Source organism: Aplidium turbinatum, chromosome 4 (assembly GCF_918807975.1).
Source record: "Aplidium turbinatum chromosome 4, kaAplTurb1.1, whole genome shotgun sequence".
NCBI lineage: Eukaryota > Metazoa > Chordata > Ascidiacea > Aplousobranchia > Polyclinidae > Aplidium > Aplidium turbinatum.
Window position 1 is genome coordinate 16528073 of NC_137475.1, and position 14785 is coordinate 16542857.

The window sequence follows — 14785 nt, forward strand, 5'->3', positions numbered from 1 at the left end:
AGGACATAACAACAAGTAGGCGACATAAAGCAGTGAAGGGACGCCATCGAGTTAGCTGCTACGTGTAAATGGAGCCTATCTCATAATTTTGAGTGTATCTCACAATTACTGTTTGCAAAAACGCTATTTCTCCGGCTTCTCCCAAAAGCATTTGCAGTGATACATTTCCTCAATTGCAAGTTTTGTCAATAAGAGCATTTCCATTGAACGTTTATTTCGAAACCAGGTTTTCGTGTCTTTATCCAAGAGAAGATTTCTTATTGTAACGTTTTTTATTCGTCAATGAATATTATCTGCTTGAAACAACTGTTTTGACTAGTTTGTGGCCTCCATAGCCTACTATTTTGATCGTGGATTGCTATTCTTCTTTGTAGTGCTGATAACGCAAAAAAGCTTGCTATTATTGTTTCTAATTAACAGCTTTGCGATCACTGGCTTTTCTTTGTAGCATAAGAAATAACGCGCTTTGTATTATTGAGGTCAAACCAAACAAAGGAAAGCAAGAGGATGTTTCTCTCTGCTCGCGCATATCGATGCACGAAGCAATTATGAGCTTATGGCTTGTTATCGCAATGTAATCCATTTCACGCTTTGCTGGAAGTTAGCTAGAAATAGCAAAAATTCACCAAAATCTTGAATTTACAAGAAAACTACACAACTTTTAGCATCAAATTTAATATCATCAGATCCGCCTGGCAATTTTAGGAAAAGTCAAGAAAAACCAAGTGCATGGCGTTACTGTGCTTCAAATAATTAAAGGAAATATGAGGGGGGGGCCAAATCTGGCCTCCCTTTGAGGAGCAAAGTGTTAATGTAGAACTTCGCTGCAATTCACACATAAATCTCAAAGACCCTTGAGCTCACGATTAGTGAGGCAAAACCCAATGTTTAGGAACACCAATATTTTTATGGCGTAAATGAGACGAGAAAAATCTTGCTCGTGAGATCTTGCTCGTGAATAGCTCCAGGTTTCATGAATCTAATCTCTTCAGGTGGAGATTCCCTTAAAAACAATTTCGTGATTGTAAGGAGTTCTTTGTAAACAGCTCTGGGATATTTGATGTCTCGCTTCTCGCTCGCACATGATAGAATCATCTGTTGAGATTGATTAGTCAATTCAATCATTATAACTTCGTCCTGAATCCCAGGAATGTACATAGTTATGATGCTCAACCTTAGGCCAGAACTGCTTAAACCTTTTAAATAGCTATGTTTCTCGGGATGATGCTACGCTAAACTGACGAAAGCACTTCCTCAAGTATAATCTCATGAGTATGGTGGTGATATGCCAGATACAGAATATCATGGTCAAGCTTCGCTTTGAGAAGTACAGAAGCTCCTTTTAGTGGCCAGTGTAAGCTGCTGTTGTGTCAAAGTTGACGGCCTTAATGTATTCCATGATATTCCACTCATCAACGGTGTGAATAATGGCATCACGCATAACTTGTTCTGTTCCAAATGAAAGTTCAGCTACTGCTAGAATCAGTCCAAGCCATCAAGAAAAAACAATAACAACTTTTTATCTCCTCTCCTTCCCAGTGAATAGTTAGCGGTTTTCCATAACTTTGAAACTCTTTTTTCAGGTCCCTTGACCTATCTTCGCGATACCTTCCGCAATCTCGTCAAAGAGAAGAGCCGTTGAGAGCAAATGCCGAAAGATTCTAGCTTGTTGCAGCTAACACAGATGCTACCGTGTGAACTGGATGCCCTCTCCTGCCAGGTTCCCGTTGAACAACCAGAAAGTCTATGTCCTCTTGAATGTCAATAATTTGAAGAGCATTGTCATGAGAAACATCGAACAAATTTGACTGTTCTGCAGTGAAGACCTTTTCATTCCTTTTCTGTGTCTCAATCTTTTTGCAATTTTCTCTGTAGATGTTAATTGAGTTCGTTTAGATGGGTAGTTATATCAATCAGAAATGCAAAATCTTCTATCCATTCTTCGTTCATGAATTCATCAACACTATTTCCTTTTCTTTCCATAAAGCTCTGTATTGCATCCTTGAGTTCAAACACTCGTTTTAGTATTGTGCCTCAACTCAGCCACCGGACCTCGGTGTAGTATGGAATGTCATCGAAGTCGGCATCCATGCCATGCAGTAGTTTTTGATACTCCCTGTGACGCAGCCCTTTGGTATGAATGAAGTTTATCGTTTTAGTAACAACTGACATGGCATTTTGCATTTTCAATGACTTGGCACAAAGGTTATCTTGGTGTATTATGCAATTCCATTGCATAACAGTGTCATTCCCGACTTTACTTGCTTCAAGTTGAAGTAAGTTTATATAGACTTTTGTGAAAGATCATGAGTCACTGCAGCATAGGTGTAGGAGAAGCGTAGTTTTAGGGGGTGCGAAAGAAATTCTGCCCAAATATGATAAATTGTGCCCGAAAAAAATTTGCGATGTAATATGCTCCACCTCAAAACATGTCACAATTTTTTTGCACGTAGGTACAATTAATCTTGACTGCTGATTCTAATAAACATAAAAACACACTTATTTCGTGTCTCACTTTATCATTGAAACTCAGGAACAAACTAAAATACAACAACATCAAACCAGTGACTTCTTTTTTACAGCTTCAATCCTGGATCCATTAAAGTTACATTTATCTTGTTGTGGTGCAGTAATCTACATCTGCAGTGCTGTAGCCTACATCTTCAAAACCGTGCAACTTACTCCAATATTGCTACTACTATATGCATGTGAAACACTAAATCTGCAGAAAGACAGTCTACATATGACACAGAACCTAAATCATATAGAACATAGATTGATAATAAAGCATAACTTACAGTTTTAAAAAATTACTGTTGTGTTAGGTGCTGTAGTGTAGAGTATAGAACACAGTCTGAAACAGTTATTAATGGAGTCTAACTGGTCTGTGGTGTGTTACCCTGCCATTTCTCACTACCTTCAAAGCATACGCCATAATGCTGGTGGTACCGCTATTTTGCATTCATGAAATGCTCGCATTTGCTCAACTAACCTCTTAGACTAATTTATTAAGAATCAATTTCGCTATAATAATAGCATCTTCAGCTAGCACATTTAAAAAAAAGAAAAATTAAAAAATATGTTAAACGAACAAATAAAGCGAACTCTGATAACAAACATAAAAATTCTGTTCTCAATAGCTGGTTAGACCTACATTATGTTCAAATCAAAAGCTGTAAGACTAACTCTTAGCCTGATGTTCTGCCAACGATTACTAACAATGCACTGATACAAAAGTCAAGAAATATATGAGATCTTCCTTCAAGTAAATTTCAACAGTTTAATACCAATACAAAGAGAAACACAATTTAGTTTTCAATCCTTTGCAGTAGGCCTACATTTGTGTATCATTATTATCTGACATCATTTTCTTTGCATAAAGTCTTTGTGTCATTTGCTTTCTATGCTTGACAGGAACTGTATAACAGTACCAATTGTCCCATAGCCCAGGTTACCATCAGCCAAAACAAAGAAAAGCACTTTGCTTTGGGATACTTGTAATAAATTCTTTAATGCAAGCTTTTACGTGATGTTTCTAGTGAAATCGCTGGGTTTAAATAAAAATAGAACAGCCACTGTTTTGAATAAAAGCTCATCGTGAGCCTCTTGATGCTTAGCATCAAGAGAAGTAGTCACAAGAAAAATTTAACATACAAGAAAGAAATAGCTTAGTTTTAAATTTGATTTATTGAATGAAAATACATAATAAATCTATAATATGAAAAACATTCTGGGGAATGAACTAACACAAACTAAGCACAAAACTCAAAAATAAGCATGTTTCATAAAAGAACAAGCACAGTAGTATTTTCTAAGACATTGTACTTGAAAATGAGCATAACTTTTAGAAATAAGCATAAAATGGTAACCTAGCCTATAGCTTAAAATTGATGGTGTGTCAAAACAGACCACAGGAAAAGTGAGACTGCACTGCAAATAAACAATCACATTTAAAAGAAATATTTGTTTCGTTCATTTCTTTACCCAAATATATCTATAATATGATTAACATCCAACACAGTACTAGCGACAACACTAACAAGTAGATCATTGACAATTTCATTAATGGACATAACATCACTAAGTTCATTTTCAATTACATCCTGAACAAAATCATTGCTAACAGTTACTGGCATTAACCCTAAATCTTCTACTACAGTCTCGAGTATACATTTCTCACACTCACTGACATTCAGAAGTTAATTCTGAGATAAATTGAGCCTGCGTTAAAATTTACTTCTTTACTTGAACTCACAGTGGCACTTATACCTTGTTTACTAGAATGCAGGGATACCTAAACAGTACGGGATGCGCAACTACGCCCCTAGTGATCATTTTTGACGCCAACTGACGGTACACTCACACATGGCAGTGATGAGTGATGGCACATTAGCACAGTACTAAGCACTCAGTGACCACAGGAAATCAATAGTCTACGGTTATCGGTGATTAACCTGATCTGTGGGCTACTGTATATTTTAGTTTAATTGTAAAGCCAATTTACAGAGACATTGCAGCCCGTGAGTAGAAATATACTTTAATGTTACAATAGGTTTATAACATAAGGGTGTTCACTGTGTGGTTAGTGTTAAAATCAGTATTATTCAAGAAGGAGTAGATTACCTGACTCTAACTGACTTTTTTATGCATGAAGCTTAACCCTTTCTAAAAGTTACTGATAAGTGGCACATGAAAACAGATGTGTAGTGGTGTCAGGCCTAACTGTCCAATTTTGCAAAGAGACATTGAGGTTAATCTGGTATTAAAAAATGATTGCCTAAGCTGTATTTTAATCATTATGTAATACTGTAGGCCTATATACTATAGCCTAACTAACCAAATATAGAGCTTTGCAAAAGGGTGCAACCTATTTCGTCCCTTGAACACTTCGTACCCCGATTTCAGAGGACGAAATCAGAGTACGAATTGTTCAGGGACGAAATAGGTTGCATTCTTTGCAAAACACATTTATGTCATGTGCTGTAGAATAGAAATTATTAATGCTATTTATTAGGAAGTGGCTATTTTTCCACACCTAATGCCATGGTTACAATCAGGTGTTGCCAGAGTTAGGATTAAAGTTAGGAAGGGTTAAGGTAAGGGTTAGAGTGAGAAATAAGGTTAGGGTTTTGATCTTTGCCTAGGACTTAAAAAAATTCCAAAATACAAGTTTTTGTTTTCAACAGCTTTAAACTTTTCTCAAATTAGGGCAGAATTCTTTATCTGGCAACACTATTGAGGCTATTATTACACTATATAGTGTAAATATAGCCACAGCCTATTTATTAACCAAAACATACAATTTTGCAACATTACAATTTTGCTTACCCTATTGTACGGTACGGTAACTCCCTAAAACAGTAATTCTGTTTATTTATAGCTTTTCTACTTGTACAATATTACAGTTCAAGGTGAAATTCTGCTCCAGTATTATAAGATTTTTTATGCAATATGGGATACTATTGTTGTGCTCCAGGGTGCAAAGTTGGTAATCGTGCGTTTAAAAGAACTGGAGAAAAAGTTTCAATGTTTCGATTTCCAGCAGATCCTGAATTGCGTAAGGCTTGGATTAGAGCAATATCCAGGGAAAATTTAACTGTGACACCACACACAAGAATTTGTGGTAAGCATTTCTACGGAGATGATTTTGAAACAACATCAATCGATAGCCACTTAGATCGCCAACAACGCAGAGAGTCTGCGAAACTTAATCAGCCACGGTTGAAGCCATCAGCTGTGCCTCGCATTTTTGCTGGCCTGCCTCACTATCTGACAAAACCGGCTCCAGTAAAGCGCTCAACTTCTGCTGCAACTGCCACAGAAAGACTGAAAAAAGACAAAGCTAAACTTCAAGATCAAAATGAAGAATTTTTGTTGCAAGACTCTTGTTGTGATTTGGGTTCTTTAAAAGATAAACTCAATGAAGTGGTTATTCCTTCTGGATATATCAAATTGTTAAAAGAATCTTTTTTGGAATTCCACTTTATAACATATAACAATGGCAGCCACATTTCTCCTAAGTTAATGGCATCTTTGGTGGTAGGGGAAACTTTAGATGTGCATGCATTTGTATGTTCTATTTCTGTGCCACAAGAAACATTTCAGCATCTGATGAGCTCCGATTCATTAAGCAATGTATCAGAGCTTTGCAATATTCTGGCATTCTGCAAAAACCTTATAGAATCACCAAGTGGTAACAATAGTAAGACTTTTGCCAAGTCGGCTGTTGCAGCCCTTGAGCAATGCAAAGCAAACCTGGAAGAAAACGAAAGCCAAGATGAAGGTTTACCCCTAATTCAATTTGTGTCCGAGCAACTTCAGTTGTTGTACATAGATAAAAATGGCCGACGGTATTCACCCAGGTTACTAACCATGTCATTTCTGTGGCAGCTCACTAGCAACTCACTATACAAAAAGCTTAGTGAGTTTTTTATACTGCCATCAGTCAGAAGACTCCAGCAAGTTTCGAGTGATTGTAGAGACTAAATCTATAAATTTGCAATACCTGAAGCAACGAACTGTCGACTTATCTGAAGGAGAAAAAATGGTAACCTTGCTTATTGATGAGGTATACACTGCACAAAGGGTTGAATATTGCAATGGCGCTTTCATTGGATTAACAGAGGAAGGCCAACGAGCGAAAACCGTGTTGACATTTATGGTGCAATCAGTATGTAAAAAATATAAAGATGTTGTGTGCCCGGTGCCAATTGAAAAGATAAGTACACAGCTGCTTCGAACCTTCTTTAACAAAGTGATGCAATCTCTAGATGAAATTTTCTTTGTTGTTGCTATATCTGTTGACAATCATGTGTGCAATAGGTAAGCTTATAATATGCTTGATGACAACTATCTATAGCAAATTTAATAGGATTACATGGTGTTTCAAAAATTTAACACCATTAACCTTTAATATGTATTAAAATCAAGGTTGTGAAAAATCCTATGTTTATGGGGTTTTTTACAACAATGATTTCAATACATTTCAAAGGTAAATGGTGTCAAATTTTTTTAAACACCCTGTCACGTATTATATTTTAATCCTATTTCAATATTGTTTTTCACAACCCGTCCATAAAACAGAATTTTTAAAAATGTGAAAATAGAAGAAATGCAGTTCAGAATTGTTGTTCCACCTTGATTATCATTTTATAATAACATGCTAAAGCATTAGGCTATTGTTTTCACATTCAATCAAAGTCCAACCGGTTTTATGATATCTGAAATTTTTTTGCAAAAAAATTGGACTGCAAATGGTTAAAATGTAATAGTTTTTATACAAACAATTTCTGCACTAAAGTCCCAATATGGAGAAAAGTTACAAGTTTATTGCAAAGTGTTTTTCGCCAGTTTTTTTTTGGCTGACAAAACTGAAACAACCTCGATTGAAAGAAATGCTGTCACGTTTTTTGAAACATCTTGTCTATTGAATGAAACTGGTTTAATATTACATGCTAAAATTTATGTGTGATTTATAATGGGTTATGCATTTTCAGGAAGTTGTTTATGGATTTATGTGGAAGCAATAAGCTCTCAAACAGCATTGCACACCCTTCAAGGAATGGAGAGCGTTTATTTCCCTTGTTTGACTTCACCCACAACTTTAAAAACATTTTTAACAATTTTGTGAATAAGAAGCGATTCCACATTCCTCATATTTCTGGTGCTGAACATATTTTGGGAGAGCAATGCACAGCTGAATTTGCACATATAAAGCGCTTGTACACTCTTGAAGAGCATAAACCTCTGAAAGTAGCATTTGCACTGAAGAAGGCATCACTTAACCCAAGCAATATTGCACGCACCTCACCTCTACACGCTTTAAGTAAGTACAGTAGCTTTTGTAAGCAGGGCTCAAATGAAGATCCTCCCCGGTCCTTTGGAGTGGTGATGATCGCCCCTACAAAGGTTGACTCAAACTTAACTTCCCTCTCCCCCAGAAAATGGTCACGGGATCTTCAGTTGATCCTTCAACCCTATGCAGGCTACATTTTCACATTATTTAGTCATCTAACTTGTTTTAGTTTGTATAAGAAAATTACATTATATATTTATTGTATATATATAATCCAGAAATTGATTGCAGCAGTTGCAATTCATATATATATATATAATTTTGGTTTTTCACTTGCAGGTGTGTTTAGTGAATCCACCGTAAATGGACTTCTTATGTATGCTGACACCAATCCGGGCTTCAAGGAAACTGCCAAATTTCTCCAATTCATCTGCAATGTTTGGAAGGTGATGTCTGTCAAAACACCATTCAAAGGTATATTTTCCAAGTGTGATTAATATTTTTAAATATAGCCAGTCGTTACGGCACGTCGGCACAGGTTACTAGTTTTCTCTGGGCATATTTTCTGTACAGTTTATGCACAACTTTTTAGAAAACTGCACAAAAATTTTTTGCAATTGAAGTAAAACATTTGGATTTTTTCCTAGAATTTTATTATTTTTGTGTACAAATGACCTAGTTGTTACTTACAGAGTAAGTTTAGAAGCTCATTGAAAAATCAATCTGATTATGTTTTGAATTTTGAGACTAAAAGATGCAAAGATGCACACGGCCTTGCACTTGGTATACAGGGAACCTTTACTTTAGAACTCTAACCAGCCTTCACTATTTTTAACAGCTTTTATATATATATTTCAGGCATGACAAAAAATGATGAGATGTGCATGCCAATGAAGTTTACTTCAACGGAAGAAGAAAAACCTGCAAATTTACGCTTTCTTAAGTCAGCAAAGGATATTTTAGTGAAATGGCAGCAATCCGGCACTTCTGGGCTTACAGACCAAACATTCCTAGCATGCATTCAAACCATGTCTGCAATGCCTGAACTTGCTCAGTACTTGCACGACAAGATTGGATTGAAGTATGTGTTACCGGGAAAATTTACCTCTGATCCAATCGAAGGCCGTTTCGGGTGGTACCGCCAGGTTAGTGGAGGAAACTTTTTTATGTCCATAAAGCGCAATGAGCAATGTGTGGGGTGAAAACGAGAAGGGAAAAAAGGACTGAAGAATTGTTGGATATGCTAGAGATGAGAGAGACCATAGACCAACTGGCAAGGGCAAATGGAGTAAGATGGTATGGACATGTGATAAGGAGGGAGGAAGGAAGTTTTCTTAGAAAGGCACTAGATCTAAAGGTGGGTGGGAAGAGGAAACGCGGTCGTCCAAGAAGAACGTGGAAACAACAAGTGAAGGATGAGTTTAAAAAAGTCGGACTGAAGGAGGAAGATGCAAGGGACAGGGTGAAATGGAGAAAAGGGATTAAGACAATTGCTGCGCGGAAACAATCCAAGAAGAACGTGGAAACAACAAGTGAAGGATGAGTTTAAAAAAGTCGGACTGAAGGAGGAAGATGCAAGGGACAGGGTGAAATGGAGAAAAGGGATTAAGACAATTGCTGCGCGGAAACAATCGGCCACCCCCACTAGTGGGGAACAAACCGACGATGGATTATGATGATGAAAGCAACTGCTTGAGGCAGAAAAGAAAATACGCAAGTTGAGTTTGCTTCAACAACATGGCATACTGGCTGCATCCAAATTATGTTCGCTTGACTCTATTTCTCTGGGAAGCGGAAAGCTTATTAATGCAGACAGCTCCATTGTTTCTTGGCTCGAGAGGTTTTTCTCAGAGGTAACACTTGATGATTTGTCGGAGACAGATGCAAATGTGGCATATTTTGTGAGTGGCTACATTGCAAGAAGTATATCCCGAAGACGACGGTGTTCGCCCTGTAAAGTTCTGTTGGTAAAAAGTGATGACTGCCCAGCCCCAACATGTGAATCTGAAGAGCATGTGAAATTGTTTGAAATTGCCAATCGAGGTGGTCTGTCTGTCCCAACAGAATTTTGTTTTTCTGCAACAACATTGGCTGTTCACTATTACAGTGCAGTGATATCTGATTATAATGCAAAAGAGAAGTTGTGGACTGCACCAAACCAGCGCTCCGTGTTTATACGAGCCCTGAAAAAGATAGTGGAGGCGTCGAACGTTTACAGAGGTGCATTCAAACAGATGTGTTCTGCAGGCCACTCAAATTTCGAACTCATTCTTCAAACAGCATTTAATTGTTTTGCTAAAAATGAGTTGAAACGTTTTAATGCACCTGGACGTGAGGAACCAGAGAAAACGGCCCGAAAAGTACGAAAACTTACCAGTGGCAGTGGTACAAAAACTGCATCATGACTTAAATTAATTAGAAATTTAGGAAAGCCACAGACCCTTTAGCCCCCCTGCTACGTCTATGGTTATTTTACCGGTACTAGTTGTAATGTATTGGAACCGCACCGTTGCACTCTTAATTTTGTGTGGGAATTCGCCCTTACCAGTGTCTCGCGTTTTGCTTTATGCGCTTTTCATGGGAGCAAGTCTTTTAGGCGCAGACAGTTAGGCGCCAGTCAAATAGGCGCGCACACTGTGGCGTCTGGATATTTAGGTGCGGAGCACTGTGGCGCCCGTTCATTTAGGTGCTATTCCAAGTAAAGTCTGCAGATTGTATCAGCTTGGCATGTAGGGCAATGCTTTTCACACAAAATGTTGTATTGAACAGAAAAACATAATGTTTTTTAATGCGCGTGTTCGGCACTTATTTGTTGTTAGTCCAGATTTGCGTCGGCGAAAGCTTTATCAATAAATTATTCAAGTTTGCGAACATAACTGAGTTCACTTTTAGTGAGTCAAATAATAACTACCGGTACACTAAACATCAGTAAAAAATATACCGTAGTCTATATTCAAGCGGGTGGTAGGCTTGAGTGAAGAGTAGCCTAACTTAGTTTTCCATCAAAACCCCGACTAGGTTTAATAACGAGCAAAGTCGCACCATTATGCTTGCAACTTGTAGGCAGGGTTCATAATGCTCTATAGAAATGTATTATTATTCATGTTGTAAAGCGTTGTCTCATACGTAGCCTACTCGCAATACGACCAGTCGACCAATCCATCCCCAGTAAAAGTAATTGCGAAAGATAACAGATTAAGTAAAGTTCCATCTGGCTGCAACCTGTGTTCAGGATGCATTGCAAATGTCCTGTGGAGATGTGCTAACACCAAGAGTAGTAGAGCGTTGTCTCGCACCTCATCTCCACACGCGCATTAACAAAACAACATATGTTTCTGACCAATGTAACATTTTATGTGAAAAGCATCGCCTTACATGCCAAGCTGATACAATCTGCAAACTTTACCAGGAATAGCACTTAAATAAACGGGCGCCACAGTGCTCCGCACCTAAATATCCAGACGCCACAGTGTGCGCGCCTATTTAACAGGCGCCTAACTGTCTGCGCCTAAAAGACGTGGACCCCTTTTCATGACCTCATAATTGGTCGCCTTTAGGCTTCCTTGACAGTGTTGTGCTATTTCTTCTTACATTCTGACATTTATTACATTATTACAATTATAAGTTCAATCGACTTAGTGTCGGAGTCATGTTGTAGTTGTCGAAGTCTGTGCAACATTACATGGTGTCAGAGATGGATTCGATGCAAGCAACAAAGTCAGAGATGAATTTCCAACAAGGAAATGTTGCAGATAATTTTAAAAAGTGGAGGCAGATAGTCGAGTTAACGTTCGAATTTGCGAATTTTTGTGATAGTAGGAAAACTAATCACCGAACGTCTAGGCCATTATACCCGCAGTCAAATCTAGAAAAATGCAGCTACTTGTTGCTGCTGATGAAAACGCTATTGCTGATGAAAGCGTTGCTGCTGATAAAAACGTTATTGCTGATAAAAGCGTTGCTGCTGATGAAAACGTTATTGCTGATGAAAACTTTTTGCTAACGAAAATGTTGCTGTAGATGATTTTAACGACGAGCCCAATGTGCCATGTAAAAATAATATGCCAGCACCGTGTACTACCCGTTCTGGCCGGATAGTGAAACCGCCTGATAGATATGGTGTTTGTGTAACTTGAATCGTTTTGTATAGTGATACGTGGAGATTTCGTGTTGTGCATCATGCATACAATGTAGACTTGTGCTGTTGTCGGAGTTTGCACAACGAGAGTATACGAACTATAAGTTTAATGCTTGCTGTTCACTTCGAGTCACTGGAAAATTGTGTAGTAAACGTGACCTCGTTATTGCATCTGCAGTTAATAGTGTACTCCCCTCTATAATTTTAATCTGTTTGTGTATCGTTAGATAGTTCCTTTCTTTCTTCAGACAAAGGGGGATGTAATGTATTGGAACCGCACCGTTGCACTCATAATTGTGTGTGGGAATTCGCCCTTACCAGTGTCTCGCATTTTACTTTGCGCGCTTTTCATGACGTCATAATTGGTCGCCTTTAAATAGGCTTCCTTGACAGTGTTGCACCATTCTTTTTACATTCTGACATTTATTACGTTATTATAATTATAAGTTCAATCGACTTAGTGTCGGAGTCATGTTGTAGTTGTCGAAGTCTGTGTAACATTACACTAGCAAGCTCCTACTTATTCCTTGTTGTTTGCAGTTAATTTTGACAAAGTAATTGAAAAGATAGAAATCGTTTGCATTTGCATAACGTTAGAAATAACTAATTTATTTGGTCGATATGCGTTGTATTTAATGTGCTGGCGTTATTTTATCATAGAACTTTACATATTTCTTGATTTTACAATTGTTTTTTAACAACGTATCTGAAGATGCAAGTCGTTTACACATGCGAAACGTTGGAAATAAAACAGAGAAGATGTCAGTCACTTGTATATTGCAAAACGTTAATCATCATTGTGCTTATATGGTAACTGCAGGCTTTGTAAAGCTTTGCAAATAGCTTAGAAAAGCAATGGCTTTTATCGCGACAACGTCGTACCTTCAGTTGGCGCCTCGTATTTGAAGAGCTTGTTTCCAAAACCGCTTACATCCACTTTCGGTGATTTCGAGAAAACCACGAAAAACGTTTATGACAGTTTCGCTTGGTAAATGTAATGCGCTTTTGATTTCTGACGATGTATAACTACCTACTGAATTGAGCCATGACGTTTGTCCAGATCTAAGGAATATTAGAATGCTTAGAATCGCCTTTTTATAAAATTAGAAATGTGGATATAAGCGGTTTTGGAAATAAACTGGAGAATAAAAATTGCCAGAATGAAAGAAACCAATTTTTGAAACCATTTTTCCAAGCTGACCACCACTAATTCATCACCACAACCCAAATCCACTTTAAACAAAGCAAAAAAACACAGTTATAAAGCTCAAGTAGGCTACTAAGCACCGTTGGTAACTGCAACAATAGGCTGCAAGCCTACAACACTGCTTATCAGTGTTGCCAGATAGTAGATGCTTCAAACTACCAAACACATTTCAAATTTTTCCAAACTGACCAGAGACTGACTGTCAACTCACCAAAAATGTTTTCCAAAATTCTGCCAACTCAAAATTTTACTTCCAAACAACGTAAAATTCTGCCAAATCTCGAATTTGGTAGTGAAATTTACCAAATGGTAACACTGCTGCTTATCACGAAACGATGACGAAAACGGTTTAACAATCAGCGATATATCACGTGATACAATGGCTTAATATGATTGGTTAATTGTGGATACAAGTGGTTTTGGAAACAAAGTGTGATGGCGCGTAAGCGGTTTTGGAAGAAAACGCAATATTTAGTGTCGAATTTGAAGCAGAAAGAGAAGGTTTTGGAAAAAAAGGAATGGATAGTAGGTACCTATGGTAATACTCTACCTAATGACACTCTAAACTCAATTTTGGTAAAAGTGGCGCCTAAGCGGTTTTGGAACTGGGCTCTTCATTTGTAGTTTCGCATCCCTGAATGTTTAGGTATCCCTGCTAGAATGTGCTAGAAATGACAATTTCCTTTGTTTTGGATCATCTACACCTGAGTACCTTACACTCTGATCACCGGCATGCTTCCTTTTCAAATATTCTTTTATATAATCCGAGAATAACAGCTTTCCACATTTTTTACATTTAACTTTTTTTCTGTAACTTCTTTAATCTATTTTTATCCATGGCCAATGTGTTAACTACACTACACTTGTAGATGTCAGCTAAAATGAGAAAGTCACTGCTGGTGAACAATAATATAGGATTAATGGATTATTCCAGCATTTGCATTTGACAAACACACAGGATTTCCAATTATAGACCAGGATGATTATATCTTTTCAACACAAATATGCAGGCAATAAATATACCACATGGGAGTAGGGTTGTTGAAAATGATATTAAAAAAGTATTCTGATGAAACTCACAATTTGAGTTTAATTAATTATTATATGTGTCATATATGAGTTATAAGGGTTACACAAAATTAGGTTGCACCAAATATGTATCCCACCCTGTTCTGACTAATTGTGCCCAAAATTATTAACAATTTTGGCAAATTTTTGTTTGCCCAAAGTTCATTATTGGTTTGTGGATTACACAAAACTAGGTTGCAACAAATATGTGTTCCACACTGTTCTGACTAATTGTGACCACACTTTCTTCAAAACAATTTTGGCTTATCTTTTTTTGCTCAAAGTTCATACTGTATGAGTTTCGAAGATTACCGCACACAAAACTAGGTTTCAACAATAATGTGTTCCACACTGTTCTAACTAACTGTGCCCAAATTTTACTTGAAGCAATGACTGGCTAATTTTTTTTTTGCCTAAAAGTCATATAATAAGAGTTTCGAGGGTTAGCTTACACAAAACTAGGTTGCAACAAATATGCGTTCCACAGTATTCTGACTAACGGTGCCCAAATTTTTTTGGCTAATTTTTTTGCCCGAAGTTCATACTTAAGTTATAGCCTATTGTCACTCAAAGACAT

At 37.4% G+C, this 14785-nt stretch overlaps 2 protein-coding genes across 2 annotated transcripts in view; one reads left to right on the forward strand and one right to left on the reverse strand.

Moving 5' to 3' along the window:
* The window catches only part of LOC145768951 (uncharacterized), a 157592-nt gene that overhangs the window by 58946 nt on the left and 83861 nt on the right, over positions 1–14785 (reverse strand). The gene's annotated exons all lie outside the window — the stretch shown is intronic.
* On the forward strand, positions 6527–8997 carry LOC145768230 (uncharacterized). Its single transcript, XM_082579717.1, has 4 exons — positions 6527–6822; positions 7497–7825; positions 8135–8269; positions 8654–8997. Exons 1-4 carry the CDS (start codon positions 6545–6547, stop codon positions 8995–8997), a joined length of 1086 nt encoding a protein of 361 aa, XP_082435843.1. The 5' UTR covers positions 6527–6544.